Source organism: Oenanthe melanoleuca, chromosome 10 (assembly GCF_029582105.1).
Source record: "Oenanthe melanoleuca isolate GR-GAL-2019-014 chromosome 10, OMel1.0, whole genome shotgun sequence".
Taxonomy (NCBI): domain Eukaryota; kingdom Metazoa; phylum Chordata; class Aves; order Passeriformes; family Muscicapidae; genus Oenanthe; species Oenanthe melanoleuca.
In genome coordinates, this window is record NC_079344.1 from 16868744 (window position 1) to 16886908 (window position 18165).

An 18165-nucleotide genomic window follows, 5' to 3' on the forward strand; every position below is an offset into this window, starting at 1 on the left:
GTGATTTGCCATAATTACTGCTGCCAGCTCCGCGCCGCTGACACGCTGGAGCACCAGGCTTCCTCCTCCTCTGCATCAAATGTTTATCTGCAGTAGCTTTGCAGTCTCTCAGACCTGGGATGTTTCATAGGCTCTTCACAGTTTCAAAGAACTGAGTTTGACCTCTTTAAATTATTCACACCTTCAGACCCCTCTCTCCAATCTCCTTTTGTGTGTGCCGCCTGTTTCCTGTTCATTCAGCCCCAGAAATTTATCTTAAAGACATTAGATTCTTTTGCCCTAGATTCAAAATGTGAATCCAGCTCATTTCCTCCAAGCTGCTTCTTGTGTATTTGAAAAGATCCAATTCCTCCAACCAGTGTTGGTGTTGAATTAAAATGTGTGTGTGGAGCTGTTTACTCCAGGGTCTGCTCCAGGAGGAGCCAATGCCTCAAGTCTTTTTGAATCCCAGACTGGTTTGAGTTGGAAGGGACCTTAAAACCCGTCTTGTTCCAGCCTCCTGCCATGGGCAGGGAGACCTTCCAGTAGACCAGGTGGAAATTTTCTGCTTAGAGCTTTTATTTAGTGTCTATCCTGAACAAGGTGTTTTATCCACCAGTTTGAGAAGTAGAATAAAACCAGATCCTGGTTAGAAGTCCACATTCCAGCCTTCAAGTCACATCATTAATTGCAGTTGCAGTTCTTGAATTACTTGCCTTGTGCAGGCAGTTGGGGTGGTTGGGAATATCTCTCCCAGTTTCTCTGCTGCTCAGTCTGATTCCTTGTGTTCTGTGAATATTTTCCATGTACAGCACCAGAGCTGCCAATCCTAGAGAGGAAGAACTGGTTGATTTATCTGCTCTATGTCCGCAGAGACTATGAGGAGTGTAAGGTAAGAGCTGCCTCCAGAATGTGGGAATTAATTTATTGATATAATACAAAAACAGTTTTCTTGACAGTTTCCAAACCACTCTCTTTTCTGACTTCTTTTGGAATAAGGGGACCATGAGAAAACAAGTAAAATTACCTCAGTGTTCTCCAGTTCTTGGCTCCCTTCAGGATCTGAGGGTGCAGCTCTCTGGAGCAATCTGTGAGCTCAGGATGTCACTGGGAGGGGAAAAGTGGAAAGAACTGAAAACCTCTGTTGTTCCAGGTGATGGATAGGGTTTTCCAAACTGATAATAAAACAGTTCCACAGTGCAGATTTCTCAATGGTACACTACAGAGACACAATAAAAACACTTCAGTTGAGGGGAACTTTACTACCAAGTGTAAATAAAAAATATCCTAGTTACACTTGAGCAAAATTCTTTCATTTTACACATGATCCATGGCACACTCTAATTCATCTTGGGCTTGGTGAGTAGTTTGGAGCTGGTTGTTTGGGATTATAATAGTAAGCGGACTAAGGAAATAGCAAATTATTATTTAACAGTATGTTTTCCTGGTAAAATGAACACAAGAAGATGATGCACCCATGGGCAAGAGGAGGGGATAAGAGCTGACATTCTGATTCTGGCATGTGCAGCAAAGATCTGGAAAAACCTTTTGGCTTCTGAAACACCAGGCTGGTCATGACTTGCTGGAGAGATCCTGGGGGTACTTAGGAAATGGGCAGGCTGGAGGAATTTCATTTAGCTCTTAATTAACAGAGCCAGGGAGTTGTATCATTACAGTGATTTCCTCTCAGATTTTGGTTTGCATGGATAGAAATACAAGTTGGACCAGCCCTCAAAACAGAAAATTGTTTCCCTTTTTTGTTGTCTGACTGGAGTTTCTTAGTGTGATTCTGTGAGTTGATTGTTTCTGTGATGTGATGTGGAATCACAGAGTAAAGAAAATAAAAATATGTGCAGCTCAGGAAACCAGAGAAAATAACATATGGATGATTAAGGGCAACACTGACATCTCCATGTCTTCATCAGTCATGGAAGCAAGGAAATAGCAGGGCAAAGTCGAGAGAGGACAGCTAATAAACACTCCTCTGCTTGGCAGGCCAGCTCTCCTTTTCCTCAGAGCTCACAGAACAGTGTTTTTGCAGTAAAACTGGAAGATTCCAGGTCACTTTGGGTGTTGTTAAAATCCATTAGTTTAGTCTCAGTAAGAAACAAGTGACCTGTTGTGTTAATTAATATTGGTCTTTCCCGCTCAGTGCTTTGAAATGCTCCCTCTCTAACAGTTTTAAAACCTCCCATAGTTTCCAATGAACTAAAAGGCCATTAAAAGCTGTTTAGTTACTGACACCAACTCCCCAAAGTGAAGGCATTAAAGTGATTTTGACCCTTTCAATGCTGCTTGAGCAAGGTGCCAGGCAGGCATCTCAGAGTCTGCAGCTGCAGCATGCCCTGGGATGACACAGAGACTGGTTGGTCTCCTGCCAGTTGTGTCTAAATTCTGGGATTAGAGATCATATTCCTGAGGGCCTTTTGCTGTGGAATTTTTTAGGGTTTGTAGAATTAATCAGATTTCTCTAAAAGATAGCTCTCTATTGCCCTCTCTTGCTCTGAGAATCTGGGTTTATGTAGATGGAACAATCCAGAGTATCAGAACTGAGAGGATGTTGGTTGTTTCTGAGTACAATGTTTTATAATCATGCACTTTGGGAAGAGCTACATAGATAAATTAGCAGGTACAGGTGAGGGAAGAGCAGCCCAGGCCTGTTCTTCCTTCCTCTCTTTACAAGTGAGGATTGTCAATAAGAACTTTCCTGCTTCTCAATAGTAACTTCTCAGTAAATACCTTCTCAAGAATAACACTCTCAATAATAGTTTTCCTCCCATGTGCTGTATTTGAGGTTCAGTTTTCAGTTCCTTCACTTCTATTCCTCTCAGAGGCTAGGGATGCAGGTTTTGACCATACACATCTGAAATGCCAGATGAGCATCAGGTCACTGCTCACCCAAAAATTATTCCTACCCCCCTGTATCTCTTCCACTTCTGCACAAAAGAGGAGTCTCAGAGCAGAAATTATGCTCTTGATTCCTGTCAAGGGTGTTCATCCTCCCAAAGGTGGGACCAGTTGTGACTATGGAGTATATCCAAGCTGCAGCCACCCCACCCCAAGCTGGGACCTACATGGATGCAGCCAGCAAAAATTTACATTTTCATAATGTTTCTTTTTCACTCTTCATTTGTTCTTTTGGCTTTCATTGACTCAGCTGCAGTTGCTCCGGTTCAATTTATTTCTTCACAAAGGGCCTGGAGTAGATACCCTTATCAGCAGAGGATGCTTCCAGAGATGCCTCCTGGCATTTTCCCCAGGTAGTATCTGATTATCTTTGGGAATAGGAATGAGCAGAGGAATACCAAAAGGTCCAGTTCTTGGCACAGAGCTCTGTCATGTGCACTGTGTGGTTGTCCCAGTCATGTCCAGTGCCTTTGTTAGAGGTGGGGTTGAGAGTTTTGTGACTGGACCAAATCTCTGGAATCAGCTTTGTTAAAATGATGTGAGTTCACAATTTTGTCCTTCCAGGCTGTCATCAAAGAGCAGCTCCAGGAGTCCCAAGGGCTCTGTGAATATGCTGTCTATGTTCAAGGTATGTCTGAAAATCTTTTTGCTAAAGCAGGTCATTCCTGATTTGGGATACAGAGAACAATACAGCAGATAGGTGAGGGAAACATAGAATTGTTATGTCAAAAATACATTTTCCCCTCTGTTTTCTCCATTTAGTTTTGAAGTTTGGGATTTTCATGTGAAATGGGCAGATTAAATGCTCTGTTTTCTCTGTATTTGTCATCAGCTCTTCTTTGGGTTGTGGGCTCCTGGCTTTCAGTGTGTTGGTGTGTGTTTGATTCTGTTATAGATGCATGTTTTCTGTTCATTACCCACCCCAGGTGATCACTGTCTCACTCCTTGCTCTAAGGGTGGTATTCCTCTTCCTGCCCTGCCCTCTGGCCCCTAAAAAATGTCTCCCAAAATGTGGCATTCCAATTCCAAGTGCCATAGTGGGGGAAAGTGGAGATTTGCTGCCAGGGACATTCTGCAGCCTGGCTGGGGAGGGGAGGAATCCAGACTGCATCTGTACAAGCAACTGCCCACAGTTTAAAGCTTAAAGCTTTTGTTTTGACCCCTGAGTTTCTCCAGGCACACAGAGTGCTGCCCTCAGACACGAGCTGTAGGTGCTGCAGGAGGGGGAAGCACCAGAGGAGCGTTGATGTGATGTATCTGTACTCCCCCTTCTTTCCCTGCTGTCAGAGGCACCTTTTTCTTGCTGAAAATGGATTCATTTGCCTGCTGTATGTTGTCTTACAGCTTTGATATTTCGCTTGGAGGGGAAAATTCAAGAATCTCTTGAACTTTTCCAGACATGTTCCATTCTGAACCCTCGAAGCACTGACAACCTCAAGCAGGTGGCACGATCCCTGTGAGTGGTGTTTTATTTGTTGTTTCTCTTGGATGTGCCACCCAGGACCTTCCATGCTTTGTTTTTCTCTTAGGCTGCTTAATTCCAGACATGTTTCCTCCTTATCAACACTTGGCTTGGCTTCCAGAAGCGTGGGTTGTTCTTTAAGCAGAATCTCTGTTATCTGCCTGGCTGCTGTTGTGTTTTCTTTTTCTTTGGGCTTCAGGCAGAAAGGTGATACTGATTTCAAGGTCCAGAGCTACAGTTGCTGACCTGAACTGGGCAGACTTGCCCTACAGACTCTTTTCTGTTGCTGAATGTTATGTTAGGGCACCTGTCTCTTTCCTTGGAGACAAAAGCAGGCTGTAGAGTCTGGGCATTCCTTCCTTACATCCCCAGTAGTGTCAGGATGGATGACCTTGATCCTGAGAGGGAACAGTGCTGAGATTGTAAACTTCTGCAAATCTCTGGAGATGCAGCAGATAGGATCATTTCTCACTGGCAAGGGTGATAGTGGCTGCACAGCAGGGTCTGAAAACAGGAAGGACCTAAGAATTGCAATCCTTTTGCAGGTTTCTCCTGGGGAAGCATAAGGCAGCCATTGAAGTGTACAATGAAGCAGCAAAACTCGATGAGAAGGACTGGGTGAGTGTTCAGAGAGTTGCAGATCCTTGTAATAGCTGCAAACTTGTCCCAAGCCAAGGTGAGCTCACACTGCCTGTGGTCTGAGCCTGGTTTGGATCACAGGAGCCAAATCCCACGCCTTAGGGCAAATCCCTGGCTTGGGGCACAGAGAATTGAGCAATGAACTTTGCCAAGGATCAGTTTTAACATAACCACATCTCTGCTTTAAGGGAAGTATGGGGAGAGTTTGGAAACCTTGGTTATTAAAACTTGCTGGAGTAATTGGGAAAGCTTTTGTAATGCAAAACATCATTGAAAATACAAGAGCAGTGATTAAATTAGCTCTTCTGTATAAAAAGACAAAAAGGGAGAAAGAGCATTGCAAAGGGAAAGGTGTGACAATGGGTGAGGGAGAGGCCATGCCTTGCAGCCTTCTGCAGGTGCCTGTTTTGCCTGCAGAAGTGTTTCTAAAGTAGGCTTGCAATATGTGAGTTCATTCCTTTGTTTCTCAGTACATCTGAAATTCAGGATACAAGGATAGCTTTGGTGTCATTCAAATTACCCTGTGCCAGACAACTCAGAAACATTTGTATCATGAATCTTTTTTCCCCCTGCATTTCCAGTGCTTGGCATGCCTGTAACCCTATTTACAACCCATCAGGCAGATGGCAATGGGTATTTTGATTAGCTATTCCCCATTCCTGGCTCAGCACTGGAAGTGGAATTAGCTGTGCTCTTCTCTCATCCTACAGTCCACAGCAACCTGGAGTCACTGATTCAGTTCTGCACAGCTGGAGAGGCTGTGTAGAGTAGAATAGGATGGGGAAGTAAGAGAGTTTCCTGTGAAAGGTCAAAGCTGTCTAAGCTGATGAATCAGTGAAATGCTCACCAGAATAAAATAAGGAATTGGGAGGACCTTGCTTTTCAGAGATGTGCTGGGATGGGGAATGTGCCTTGTGTGTTAAACTGTGGGTGAGGAATTGGAGGCACAGGTTCTCCCTACAGTGTCACCAGAGTGTTTAGGATCCCTAAGGGATCTTCCTACCCTGTGCAAAATCGTTTAGGATTCCAGAGGGATATCAGATATTCCAGTGCTTAAGTTGTGTTTGGAGGCACATCTTCCAGTTTTGCCCAGCTGGGTTGGACACTGTGCATATCCTGATGTACAGCCAGACTGAGTCACCCATGAGGGCAGCAAGTTTTAGTGACACCATGATGAAGAAGCCATTCTGTGCTGTGGTAGCTAACAGCTGGCCTGGAGGCCTCACAGTTATATATAATCCTAATTATAATTTTATAACTGAAATACAACTAATTATACCTTAACTATATAACTCGACCAGCCTGGACCCCTGGGGAGCAGGACTTGGGCAGCTATTGGCCAGTTAGCCTGGTGGCAATAATTTAGCCAATCAGGACTAATTGCATGGACTTTCAAAACTCTCTAAGGAGAACAGTGCTCAGTAAAAGTTGGCTGTTGTTGCATGAACTTCAGTAGGTTCAGTTGCATGCCTGTCTCCAAAACTGCAACACTGTGCTCCTTGTTCTCTGAAGACAAACTGTCTGATCTCTCAAAAGAGATTAATAATTTCTGTGGTTTTTGTCTCAGTGGACTCTAATGTTTTCTGTACAACCCCACTTGAGCTCTGTAGGTGCCTGAAGTAACTGGAATTTATAGATTTACTTGCTCTGCAAAGCAGGAATGGTGTGGGCAGTCACAGGGCTCTCCTCTGAGTCAGTGTTGTCAGATTTTATTTCATACCTTCTGCTGATTTGGTTTTTTGTTCGTTTTGTTTTTCTCATGCAGGAGATCAGCCATAACCTGGGTGTGTGCTACATGTACCTGAAACACTTCAACAAGGTAATGTCAGTGGGAAGCAAGGAAGCATCCCAGAAATTTCACTGTCTTTGGTAGCTTGAAATGGATCATTTGCAGCAAGAGGTATCAAGAAAGTTTTTAGCTTAAGTGTTTTGTTTCTGGGGACAAAGGTTTGTGAGCTGTCTCTGTTTTCCATTTGTGTTGTATTACTTTGAGTCAGCTGCAAGTCAGTCAGGTTGTATAAAGGGGATCAGGCTGTGGCAGGGACAGAGGCTTTTTCTGAAATCTAAGATTTTTTCAGAGAATATTTCTGGTTTTAAAGGGAATGTTTGAGAAACCTCAGACTAGACAGAAAATGGGCAGTGCTCCAATAAGAGCTGCTTTGTGTCTGAGCCTTTTAAAGCCAGACCCAGGAGCACTGCTGACTTTGTAGGAACAGCAATCCAGGTCCATCCCTTTGGAACAAGAGAAGGGTGATGGTAAAACCCCAAACCATTTCCCCAGCTCAAACTGCTACACCTTGTGCAGAGAGTTCTTGAAGGGAACCTCAGCTCCTTAGGTCTGGCAGGATTCAGAGGGAAAGAGTTAGGGGCTGTTTGCTGGAGGTGCAGCAGGTCCTTTTTTCCTCCATGGGAAGGTTTTTCTCCTGTGTCTGAAGCTCCTTTTGAACTAAACCTGAAGTTAGTAAAGGAGTCTTGGAGGTTGAAATGCAGTTTTATTCCCTGGTCTGAGCATGCCATTCACAGTTCCCCACTTAACCATCCCTTGAATGCTGGTAGTGAGCACTGAGCTGTCTCTGATCCAGCTACTCCAAGGGAAAAACCAGCATTTAGACCCTTTTTGTTCCCAGTTTGGCCTAGCTCCTCCCTGCTGCTCTTGCTGGTGGGGTGCTGTAGCCCTTGCAGCAAACCCCAATTGTGCTCCCTGAAAGAACAGCCTCTGGAGTGTGGGTTCACACTTGGGGTTTGTTATCTGCACTAACACCTTCCAAACTGAGACCTGCTCACACTTCCACTGAGATTTTCACTTCCTCAGTGGTGGAAGAAGCATTTTAAGGAAGAATAAGCTGCCAAGTATCAGTTTACCCAACAAATCCAGAGCATCCTCCAAGCCAAACAAACTCAAATCCAGGAGCAGGCCCGTGCTCATCTCCTCCTTGGGAGGCCATTGCCTCTTGCTTGTTACCTTTTACCTTTTACTGCCCCTGAAAGCAGGTGGCTGCTGGTGCAGAGCTTGTTCCAAGGATTAGCTGGGCTGGGGTTTGTGTGCTCCAGGTGCAGGGGGTGTTTGTTGGCTGTCCTCCTTCCCTGGCTCTTGGGGATTATTCGTGGGCTGTTGCTTTGCTGAGGGCTCTGTAATAATTTATTATTTTTTTATTGTCTGTGGTTGTGTTTTTAGGCACAAGACCAGCTCAACAATGCCCTGGAGCTCAACAGACATGATCTGACCTACATGATGCTGGGCAAAATTCACCTCATGGAGGGGGATATAGATAAAGCCATTGAAATATATAAGAAAGCTGTAGAGTAAGAAATATCTTTTTTTTTTTTCCATCTGCCTATTCCCATCCTATGCCAGGAGAAAATTGATTGGTGTCCCAGATCTGAATTGAGGCCATGATTAAAAAGCTAATGGTAATTATGGGGGCTCTGAGCAAAGCTGGCACTTGCAAGCACTTCAGCTGTCTCTGCTCCTGCTGACAGTGTGGCAGGGAAGAAGGGAGCTGTTGGAAGGGCTGCCAGAAAAAAAGTGGAATAACAAGTGGACAGAGATGCCTGCAAGCAAAGTGATCCAAAACTGACTTCATCCATCCCAAAGGTTTATCTCCCAAAACAGTGTAACTCTGAGTGTCCATCCAGAATCCCTGGCTGGGTGTCACTTGCTGCTTTCCCTCAGCCATGTGTTGGGAGCCACGGGTGTATCAGTGTAGTGTTTCCTTAGTGTCTGCCCCTGCTGCTGCCTGCTGGACATTGGGATTAATCTACAATGTTTATTACGTAAATAATCCTTGGTAAGCATCTTACCAGGTTTATATTCTTATCCTGCTGCTCCCCTGGCCTCCTTTCTTCATTCCTGTTTATTCCTGGGTTGTTTTTTTTTTTGTTCTCATCTTCCTATTACATTTTTTTTGCTGTTTCCAGCTCCAGGATAGTGTGTTATTCCATGTTGATATTCCACCAGGCACAGGTAGTTTTGTTCTGGTTGAAGTTTAGAGCTGCCAGTGTGAGTGTACAGATCAGATTTTTTGAAGTCTTAGTAGCAGGGAATTAAAAACTGACTCCTTTTGAGGTGAGTGAGACCACAAATTGTGTCTCTCTCTGCTTTGTCCTTTTTTGTTGTGGTTTCCATCCTATTTATTTGTAATCTTTTTATAAGGTGAATTAAAATTCTGATGAGGAGTGTGTAGGATCCATCAGGAATGCTGAGGATTGCCTGTCCCTATGTGGCCCAGAAGGCTTAGGATGGATTTACAGGGTGGTTTGTGAGAGATGATGGAAAATCCCATTTTGTATTTCCAGGTCACTGATTCAGACTCACTTTGAAGCTTAACAAAACCACATTATCTTATTATGAGTCCAGATCTTATTTCACAGAGCCTTGTGCCTTCCCACTGATACTCAGAAGATATTTGGGAAGCTGAGGTGTGATATTATTCAAAGGAGGTCCCCATGATGGCAGTTGTTCTAATATTTGTTTTTAATAATAACACTTTAATTTCCTGGATTGATACAACAGTAATGTAGCATCAGAATTCCATGTTCTGTTTTTACCCTTCTAGAAGGTCTGAAAAGCAAATCCTGCCCTTTGGCTTTTGTGTTCCAGGTTTTCTCCAGAAAACATAGACCTCCTCACATCCCTGGGCCTACTGTACCTGCAGGTACTAAATGCTGTTACTGCTACAAAAACTTAATTATTTTCAATATAGCCATGTTGGATTTTTTATAGCATTAATTTCTATCCACCTTCCCATTGCTTGCACATACTTCTCTACAGACTGAATTTAACAGGACAAAACTTGCTTTTCTGTATCTTCTCATTGCTGCTAAAAGCAGGCTGATTCCCTGGACCAGAGCCAGAGCAGGAATTCTGTTTGGCAACCACCCTAACTCTGTTATAAATTCTCCAAGTCTAACAAAACATGACTAGTCATTACCTTTTTTCTGCAGCAGGAGTCTTGCAAGTTATCCTGAAAAAGCAGCCATGAAATAATGAGTGCTAATGCACCATAAAGGAAAATCAGAATTGATTTAAATAACAAAGGTGTGCTTATCCTTGTGTCTGTGAACTAGATGGGATTCTGGATTATTCCAGAAGCTGGCTTCCCAAAAAGTGAACAGGCAAATAAGAATAGGCAGTAGTGCCTGGAAGGAGGAGGAGACCCAAGAGATGCTCTGGAGCCAGGCTGGGAGAGCTGGGGGTGCTCACCTGGAGAGGAGAAGGCTCCAGGGAAACCTCTGAGCCCCTGCCAGTGCCTAAAGGGGCTCCAGGAGAGCTGGAGAGGAGCTGGGGACAAGGCATGGAGGGATAGGACAAGGAGCAGTGGCTTCCCATTTCCAGAGGGCAGGGTTAGGTGGGATGTTGGGAAGAAATTCTTCCCTGTGAGGCTGGTGAGGCCCTGGCACAGGGTGCCCAGAGCAGCTCTGGCTGCCCCTGGATCTCTGGCAGTGCTCAAGGCCAGGCTGGATGGGGCTTGGAGCAGCCTGGGATAGTGGAAGGTGTCCCTGAGATGAGCTTCAGGTAATTTCAGTTGAAACCACAGAATCACAGGATGGCTTGGAAGGGACCTTGGAGCTTATCTGGTTCCAGTCTATAGGATTTAAGTGATTCTAAACTCTCACATGCTCATATATGGCCACAATGATGCCCACTAACACCTGGAGTCCATGTGAAGACAAGGGAAGGGAAGTCACCTGAACAGGAGAGCCCTGGGGAGTTTGTGGGGAGGGAATTGAGGATGTGCAGAGTAGCAGTTCGTGGCCTGTTTTCTGGGACAGAGAAAGGATCAGAGACCTGTGAACCCAGAGCTCATTTGTGGTTGTGAATCCAGCCAAATCAAATTCTTAGAATCTGTTCTGTGAATTATCAAACAGGAACATGTGTGTAAAGCACTGTAAAACTCATTCTTCTGACTATATAACTGAACCAGAAATTCTGGTGCCCACAAACCCTGTATTCTCCTTCTTAACTCCCCTTCTCCTTGAATTTCTGATGCTTATGTTCTTCTTTTCCCAGACTGGGGATTACCAGAAGGCTTTTGAACACCTTGGAAACGTGCTCACCTATGACCCAGGCAACTACAAGGTATAATGAGAAGTGGAACCAGCTGAACTATGAGGGGGCACCTCCTAAAGCTAATTCCACTGTCAGAGCTCTGCCATCTGCATCTGGGGCCTGGAGAGGCTGGGAAGGATCCTGCCCAGAGAGGTTTTTATGCAATACATTTCTGGGATGTTTTCCTGGGTAGGGAGTTGGATGTGTGTGGAGGTAGGGAAAGGGAAGGAGGCAGAATATGGGGTGTTAAATTGTTGCCTTTGGTTTTTAATCTGAAGTTGCACCAAAGCCAGGTGGAATTTACTTTGGAAGGAAGATCTTCTGGATTTTAAAAATCCCAGAACTGTGCCAGGTCCCTTGTGATCCAAGTGATTCTGCATTTTATTATTCTCCCATCTGCTGATACCCTGTGCTTCCAGCTGCTGTGTATATTTCCTTGGCTCTGGCCTGGAAAGCTGAGCTTGGCATCTAGGTTTCATTCCTCATTGTGGAACTGCTTCTCTTTTTAGGACTGTTATTTCATTTCTCTTCTTTTTTCCCCTGTTAGCAATGCAGAGCATTGAAATGTGTGGTTGACAAACATGAGTTGTTGTGAAAACACCTTTACACTTATGAATTTTACTTGTCACTGTGAAATCTTAAAAAGGACTTAACTAGTGTGGTTTAAATATAGTGTGTTGTACTCACTTCCTTTTTTTTTTTCCCATGCATATTCCCATTAATTTGCAGTATCAGTCAGTCAGTGTGAACTAGAAGAGCTTTGCTGCATGTCTTGCTTGAGTACATTTTACTCCCCACTTAGCTTGCACCAGAACTATTTCTATCTGTGCTTGGTTGTAAAAAGAGTCTATTAATGCACAGATCTTTTCAGAGCCTCAGACTCTAAGAAGTACTTCTATCACCCCAAAAAATACCCTAAACATTTGCAGTGTCATGGTGCAATACTTATGGAATCATGGTTTGATTTGAAAGGGACCTTAAAGCCCATCCTGTTCCAGGCCCTGCCATGGGCAGGGACACCTTCCTCTATCCCAGGGTGCTCCAAGCCCCATCAGCATGGCCTGGAACACTTCAGGGGTGGGGCAGCCACAGCTTCTCTGGGCAAACTCATTTCTGAGACAGTTATGATTAAAATAGTGCAGGAAGAAGCAGACTCGGGTTTGTTCTTCACCCTGTGTTCTGCTCTGTGGTGGGAGATTCCAGAGTCCCCATCTGCTCCCACTGTTGGTCCTGGCAGTCCTTAGAAATGCAATGGTTGTTCCTGAGATGGTTTTAGTTTAATAGTTTTGTCCTCTGGTGTTCCTGCTGTGTCTGAGCAGGTAGGGCAGTGAGTTTGTCACTGTTGTCTCTCCCCAGGCCACCCTGGCTGCTGGCAGCATGATGCAGGCCCATGGGGATTTTGATGTGGCTCTCTCCAAGTACAAGGTGGTGGCCAGCAGCGTTCCCGAGAGCCCCCCGCTCTGGAACAACATTGGCATGTGCTTCTTTGGCAAGAAGAAATACGTAGCAGTAAATATCCAGTTTCCTTTTTTTCTCCATCTGCATCCAATTTCATGCAAGCACAAGATTCCTGTCATGTGGAGGCTGTTCTAGCATATTTATCCTTTTTTTTTTTCAAGGCTATCAGCTGCCTGAAGAGGGCAAACTACCTGGCTCCCTTTGACTGGAAGATCCTGTACAACCTGGGCTTGGTGCACCTCACAATGCAGCAGTATGCCTCAGCCTTCCACTTCCTCAGTGCTGCCATCAACTTCCAGCCCAAGATGGCAGAGCTCTACATGCTCCTGGCAGGTATGGGATGCTCTTGTAACTCCATGTGCAGCTCCATGGCATCCCTCCTAGGCACACCACAGCACACACATGGGGTCTGGCATGAAGTAAAGAAACATGGCATAAAGGCTTTACTAAGGAGCTGTTGCCCAGTCTCTTCTCTCTGGGAAAATAAAAGGGAAAACTGCAGTCAGATCCAGATTAGACATTGGAAAAGACTTGACACATGTGAGACTGGGCTTGTGTTGTCTAAGGAGTGGGTGTGGGTTCCAGCACTGGGTATTTTTGGGATGAAATGAGATAAACATGTCAGAATTGAAGTCATGGGGTTAGATGGGATATTGGGAAGAAATCCTTACTTGTGAGGGTGGGGAGGCCTTGGCACAGAGTGCCCAGAGCAGCTGTGGCTGCCCCTGGATCCCTGGCAGTGTCCAAGGCCAGGTTGGGCAGGACTTCAAACAACCTGGGTAGTGGAAGGTGTCCCTGTCCATAGCTGGGATGAGACTGGATGAGCTTTAAGGTCACTTCCAACCTAGGCCATTCCATTCAGTGGGGTTAATCCTGGCAGCAGTCCAGACAACCCTGCTGACACCTATTTTCTGACATTTAGAATTGTCCTAAAAATCAGCTGCTTGTAAAACATCTCCTCCTGTGTGTGCATTTTGCTTTGGTGCAGTTGCTCTGACCAACCTTGAAGACATCGAGAATGCCAAATGTACCTATGAACAAGCTGTGGCCTTGGACAAGTAAGTCTTTGTCAGAGCTGTCTCTTGTTTGGTCTTGCTTTGCCTCCTTGCACCTCATTTCCTTTGCCTCTCACTGTACCTCAACCCTAAATGGTTTGTGTAGGGAAGTACTTTCATTCTTGTAGCTGTGCAAGTGACAGTGTTAAAGCCTTTTTTTTTTTCTTTTTTTTTTTTTTTTTTAATTCAAGTCAGCTCTGAAAAATTAGAGAGGATTTTATTTCAGAGCAACCCAAAGCTGTTTTTTGTTTTGCTGTTTGGTTAATGAGTCACTGGTGATGACTTTGGATGCCAGCCCTTCTTTTGGTGAATATTTATACACGGTGGAGCAGATTGAATAGAAGAAAACATATTTTTTAACCCAAAGTTTGAGCACAGTGCAGAGCAGTGAGATGGTTGGAGTAGAGCCTGTTATGAACTGGGCAGAGGGAAAATTTTATCTGGGAGAATGTGCCAGAAGTTTTTATAAAGCAAGTAAAAGGGCAGCTCCTTTATTAGGAGCATCTATGTTTGCAGTCTAGGTCTTAAAATCAGAGCACTTGGTTTCAGAAACGTTAAGCTGAACCTTAGAGTACGTCATCATTTCAGGCAGAAAATCAAAATTACCTCACATTTATGGCTAGTTTTGTTTCTCTCCCCAGTTTACTGTGAATATTTGCACACTTAGACCAGCACTCCTGAGCCCTGTGTCTGTCTGCAGGTGACAGAGCAGTGCCAAAAGCACTTCCATGTGCACGGGCCACACAAGGTGGGGATACATGAGATACCAGGGATAAATTCTTCCCTGTGAGAGTGGGGAGGCCCTGCACAGGTTGCCCAGACTTGTCCAAGGCCTTGGCAGTGTCCAAGGCCAGGCTGGACAGGGCTTGGAGCACCCTGGGATAGTGGGAGGTGTCCCTGTCCACAGCACAGGGTGGCACTGGATGGGCTTTATGGTCTTTCCCCAACCAAACCATTCCATGATTCTATTGCTAATCAACTTTCCATGCCTAGCAAGGCAGGACAGGACCTTAAAAGCAGCTCAGGCTCCTTACTCAAGGGCTTGAGTGTTTTGCTCAAGAAGGAGCAGTAAATGGGCTCTACAGCTTTGCCCAAGTATTTGGCACTTGGGTGATGCTCCAGCTCTACAGTCCAACCAGGAAAAAAAATGAATTCCAACTGCCAGGGCCTGCTGGGAGGGAAACATCCAGATTGTGAGGCTGATTCAGATGACAAGCCATGGATTTTAGCCAGTTATGGTGTGGCTGAATCTGTGTCCACACAAGTTTCCTTTGCTGGAGTGTTCAGAGCTGTTTGGGATGAAGGTGGTTGGTTTCCATCACCAGGAATGCTTTTGTGCTGGCCTGGATGCCATGCTGTGGGCTGGAATGGAAATATCTTGGAAAACTCTTTAGAAAAAGGTGTTCCACTCCTGGTTCTGGCTTGTAACTGTGCTTTCTGTGGGTATTCAGCTACTGATTTTTCTCTGACTGTCATATTGCTTCTCAGCTCTTGGAGGCGGTGAAATAGCTCCATCAAGTTCAATTAATTTTAAAACTGGCTGTTCCCAGGACTGTCTCATCTCCTCAGTGTTTTGGCAAAGACAGGGAGGAGGGCTTATTCTGTGGTGGACTCAGCATTCCAGTTTTCTAGTTAAAGGAGAAGTCATGGTTATAAATGCAGTGAGATTTCTTCTAAGAGTTGCCTTCCTTGCTCTGGGTTGGAGAGTCACCAGGACTGGGGAGTCAGGGCCTGCAGGTTGCACTTCATTTATTGCCCAGTGCCAGCAGGATCCTTCCCTTCTGCACTGCTCCAGAGGATGTTCCCTCTGCCTTGGCCATGGATGGTTCCAGTTATCCCAGCCGTGCTCCAGGAGAGGGCACCAGTCCCTCACTCACATCTCTTGTCAACCCGTGGAGCATTGGAGCATCCCTGCCTGTGTGCAGGGATGCTCCTGTGGGGTCCACACAGGGAGCTGTGAGTAGGCAGAGCTTCTCCACCCACCCTGGCTCTCCTGGCCAGGCCAGATGGAGAGGGTTAATGTATCCATGAAGGAGATGGATTGTTTGGAAAATGAGAGTGTATGGAGCAGTTCTGCTTTGTGAAATCTTCATTCAGGAAGGGAGGCAGGAGTGTGCAGGTACCTGTGTTCACCTCTAGCAGTACCTGCAGTTGTGTGTGGTTTTGCTTGGAGAAGGGGAGAGAAGAGGTGAGGGAATGAAATGTAAGCAGCACATTCTGTGGTGTGTCAGGTTACAAAATAAAACCCAAGAGCAAGGCTCTGTTGTGCTGCTGGTCCCATTATGAGCTGCTCTCCTGCAGACTGGGAATGCTGGGAGGGTCTGAGGTAAATCAGAGAAAGATCATTTGCCTCAGTATGACAAATCCCCTGTCACTGGCTGGCCTGGGAGACCAGGAGAGTCCCAGGATGGACCCCAGGTGCACAGAACTGGCTGTTGCAGAGAGGGAGGCTGTCAGGGAGGGATTTATGTTGTCACTGACACTGGGAGCCTTTGCAGAGCCCACCACTGGGTTCATCATCAGGCAAGAGGGTCTCAGCCATGTTCCTGAAGGACTTTGGCTGTAGCCTCTCTGTCAGTGTCAGATAATTGGGTGTGTCCAGCTTTGCTGCTCAGGCACATCTTAGCATTATTGCAGCCAGGATAAGTGTTCCCACAAGGAATGTGATGCATCCCATGTGTCTGCTGCAGGTGCAACCCCCTCATCAACCTGAATTATGCTGTCCTGCTCTACAACCAGGGTGACAAGCAGGGGGCCCTGAGCCAGTATCAGGAGATGGAGAGGAAGGTCACCATGGCCAGAGAGAGCAGCACGCCTGACTTCGACCCTGAGGTTTGTGCCTGAGCTCAGGAGCCACCCCAGGGCTGGCAGTAAATGAGGAGGAGGTTTGACTTTGAGTCCAATTATTAGGAAGAAATTCTGCTTAGGAGATTTTCCAAGCAGAGCTGGTGCCTGCTGAGAGCTGCTCGCTTCCTTTCTGCTCTTTGAAGCCCAGTTCTTCAGTCAATACACAGCAAGACAAGATTCCCTCTTAATTAAGGGACTGAATTACTGAGATGTTTCCCAAAGTACCAAGCTGTAGCCAGTTCTCCACAGATCTTTTCTTGTAGTTTTTTTTTTTTATGGTGTTGTTGACTTTGTTATCTGAAGTGTCCCTGCCTACAGTGCTCTTCTCTTTTTGCTTCGAGAAGATGGTGGAGATGGCCCGGAAGATGGGAGCTGCCCTGCAGGTCAGGGAGAGCCTGGTCTGGACCAAGCCTTCCAAAGAGTCCAAATCCAAGCAGAAAGCTGCTGTGTCAGGGAAATCCAGCTCTCAGCAGCCTTTGGGCTCCAACCAGGCCCTGGGTCAGGCCATGTCCTCTGCTGCAGGATATGGGAAAACCATGCAGCTCCCCCCAGGTGTGTCTCCTCTGTGGTTCTTTCAAGTAGAGAAAGTAGGGAGGGAATAAATCTCTCTTCCCTTTGGAAGAGTTGCAGCATGTATTTGGGAAGGAGTTCACTTGCTCACACAGCAGTGAGGGCAGTATTTGGTGATAAGTTTCCCAGATTTCTGAGCCCAGGAAAATGCTGTGTAGTGTATTTTACTCTCCTGCTTTTGCCAGGATGGGGGACGCTGGGAAAGTTTCCCTTCCTGTCTGAGCCACAATGGGCAAGATTTCATTAGCATGGGATTGTGATTTTGCTCTGGAAAGGAGGCAGTTTCAGCAACCAGACCTCTTGCCTTTCTTTGGAAGAGCCCAGGAGCTGCCGTGCACAGACAGGATGCTGCAGAGAAGGGAAGGGATGGACAGTTTTCTAAAGGATTTCATAGTATCTCTGACAACAGTAACTGCAGCTGGATTGCTCCAAAGCTGCCCATCCTTGCAGGTGTTGCTGGATTTAGTGGGACTGAGGATTCTCAGGAGGTGGTGTGAGCCTTTGGAGGCTCAGCCCATCACTGTATGTGCTGGGGCTGGGTAGGAGCATCTCCTGAGCCATTCCAAGCCTGACCTCCTCTCACCCCTCAGCTTCCAAGGAGGAATGCACTGGGGATGCTGCTCATCATGGTGATTTTCTGTCACTCTCAGCCTTGTTGCCTGTGGACTGAACCAGGAGAGTGGTTGTGTAATCCAGGCCTTTTTCTTTGGCATCCCTAAGGACCTGTTCCATTTCTCACACATGGAATAAACTTTCCATGCAAGGAAGACTTAGCTAGAAAACCTGAAAAATAAAACACCAAGGGTTTAGGGCATACCTGAAGGACTTCATTATCCAGATCAGAGAAGGGAGCTGATTTATTGCACCAATTGGAACCTTAAATGTAAGTGTAGAAACAACTTGTGTCCTGTGGTGATTTAATTCTGTAAGTAGATACTTTAGCTGCCTGGAAACTCTCCTACATTTGCTAAAGCTGTGAAGTAATACAACACTTTGGTTGTGGCTCCAGATTGAGCATAAAACAGCTTCAGTGGAACTGGAAGTGGCACTTCCCTGTGAGGTGGTGAGGTCCTGGCACAGGTGCCCAGAGCAGCTGTGGCTGCCCCTGGATCCCTGGCAGTGTCCAAGGCCAGCTTGGATGAGGCTTGGAGCAATCTGGGATAGTGGACAGTGTCCCTGCCCATGGCAGGGCGTGGAAT

At 45.8% G+C, this 18165-nt stretch overlaps 1 protein-coding gene across 2 annotated transcripts in view; it reads left to right on the plus strand.

Annotated features, from left to right (window-relative positions):
* The window catches only part of BBS4 (Bardet-Biedl syndrome 4), a 34893-nt gene that overhangs the window by 14939 nt on the left and 1789 nt on the right, over window positions 1-18165 (plus strand). Inside the window, exons 3-15 of one of the 2 annotated variants that reach the window (XM_056500288.1) lie at window positions 792-871; window positions 3451-3514; window positions 4231-4342; window positions 4894-4966; window positions 6753-6806; window positions 8163-8290; window positions 9588-9642; window positions 10998-11066; window positions 12393-12545; window positions 12656-12827; window positions 13483-13552; window positions 16240-16381; window positions 16741-16948. In XM_056500288.1, coding sequence (XP_056356263.1) covers window positions 792-871; window positions 3451-3514; window positions 4231-4342; window positions 4894-4966; window positions 6753-6806; window positions 8163-8290; window positions 9588-9642; window positions 10998-11066; window positions 12393-12545; window positions 12656-12827; window positions 13483-13552; window positions 16240-16381; window positions 16741-16948 — 1380 coding nt within the window. Of the gene's footprint in view, window positions 1-791; window positions 872-3450; window positions 3515-4230; window positions 4343-4893; window positions 4967-6752; window positions 6807-8162; window positions 8291-9587; window positions 9643-10997; window positions 11067-12392; window positions 12546-12655; window positions 12828-13482; window positions 13553-16239; window positions 16382-16740; window positions 16949-18165 lie in introns of those variants that run through there. The other variant, XM_056500289.1, reaches the window with a different exon arrangement.